Source organism: Myotis brandtii, unplaced genomic scaffold (genome assembly GCF_000412655.1).
Source record: "Myotis brandtii unplaced genomic scaffold, ASM41265v1 scaffold535, whole genome shotgun sequence".
Classification (NCBI taxonomy): Eukaryota; Metazoa; Chordata; class Mammalia; order Chiroptera; family Vespertilionidae; genus Myotis; species Myotis brandtii.
Window position 1 is genome coordinate 1256259 of NW_005369964.1, and position 1253 is coordinate 1257511.

At 60.9% G+C, this 1253-nt stretch overlaps 1 protein-coding gene across 1 annotated transcript in view; it reads left to right on the plus strand.

The window, feature by feature from the left end:
- The window catches only part of LOC102249463 (phostensin-like), a 1238-nt gene extending 633 nt beyond the window's left edge, over positions 1-605 (plus strand). The window contains 2 exon segments of the mRNA XM_014549047.1: positions 5-330; positions 333-605. Coding sequence (XP_014404533.1) covers positions 5-330; positions 333-421 — 415 coding nt within the window. The 3' untranslated portion in view covers positions 422-605.
- Positions 606-1253: the final 648 nt, after the last annotated feature.

The following is a 1253-nucleotide window of genomic DNA, read 5'->3' on the forward strand; positions in this document are numbered from 1 at the left end:
GCAGCGGGCACACCTTCACCGCCAACCCCAGTCGGTCTGCGCCCCACGCAGCCCCTGCTGCTCCTGCCCCCGCTGATGCTGCGGCCCCCGGGGCTGGGAAGAAGTGGTACCCGACTGCGGAGGAGATCTCGGTTCTGGGGGGCTACCTCCGCCTCAGCCGCAGCTGCCTTGTCAAGGGGTCCCCTGAAAGGCACCACAAACAGCTCAAGATCTCCTTCAGTGAGACAGCCCTAGAGACTACGTACCAGTACCCCTCCGAGAGCTTGGTGCTGCGGGAGCTGGGCCCGGAGCCCGAGGCCCCCTGGCGCCCCTGCGGCCCAGCCCAACGACCGAGGAAGAGGAGGAGGAAGAGCTGCAGGCAGAGCCCCTGGGCGGCCTGCGCTCCAAGGTGCTGCTAGTGGATGAGTCCTGCCGGAGGTGACCCTCTTCCAACACAGGGACCTACCTTCCTCCTTCCCGAAATGAAGATCCTGGGTCCCGGAAGATTCAGAACAGACGCCCCTGAAAGGAGCCTGGCAGGAAGGGCAGCCAGCGTCCTCCGACCTGCTGTCCCCACCCTGTCCCTGAGGACAGAGCCCAAAGCCACCTCACCCCCAGTCCCCAGAGTGCGTGTCAGCTGTGCTCACGGTCCCTCGGTGACCCCGAGGCGGAGGCCGAGCTCACGGGATGGGGTGGGGGAGGAGAACCCCTCCATCTCTGTGGGCACAGCACACCTCCCTGCAGCCTTCCTTGGGAGGCCGGCCCAGTCCTTTTATAGGCACCTCTTTCTTCTGTTCCTTAGGCACTGCCCCTCGTTTACAGCTCCTGCTTCCTCTCTCTTTTTAAAATATTTTTTTATTGATTTCAGAGAGGGAGAGGGAGAGAGATAAAAACATCAATGATGAGAGAGAACCATCAATCGGCTGCCTCCTGCACGCCCCGACTGGGGATCAAGCCAGCAACTGGGGCCTGTGCCCTGACTGGGAATCGAACCGTGATCTCCTCGTTCACAGGCTGATGCTCAACCACTGAGCCCCACGGGCTGGGCTCTTGCCTCCTCTCTTGACCATAACCTGGTTTACAAACACCCCCAGCTCTCCTCCCAAGGTCCCAGGTTCACAAGCCACGCCTGTTTTCCATGTCCATGTGGATCCTCTTCCCTGTCCCCAAGTCACCTCATTGGGATGACCTGGGGGTGGCTTCCTCCACTTTTGCTCAGTATTACTCTGCCTCGGTTTTCCCCAAGAGGGAAGGCTGGGAATCTTAGCTCTGTA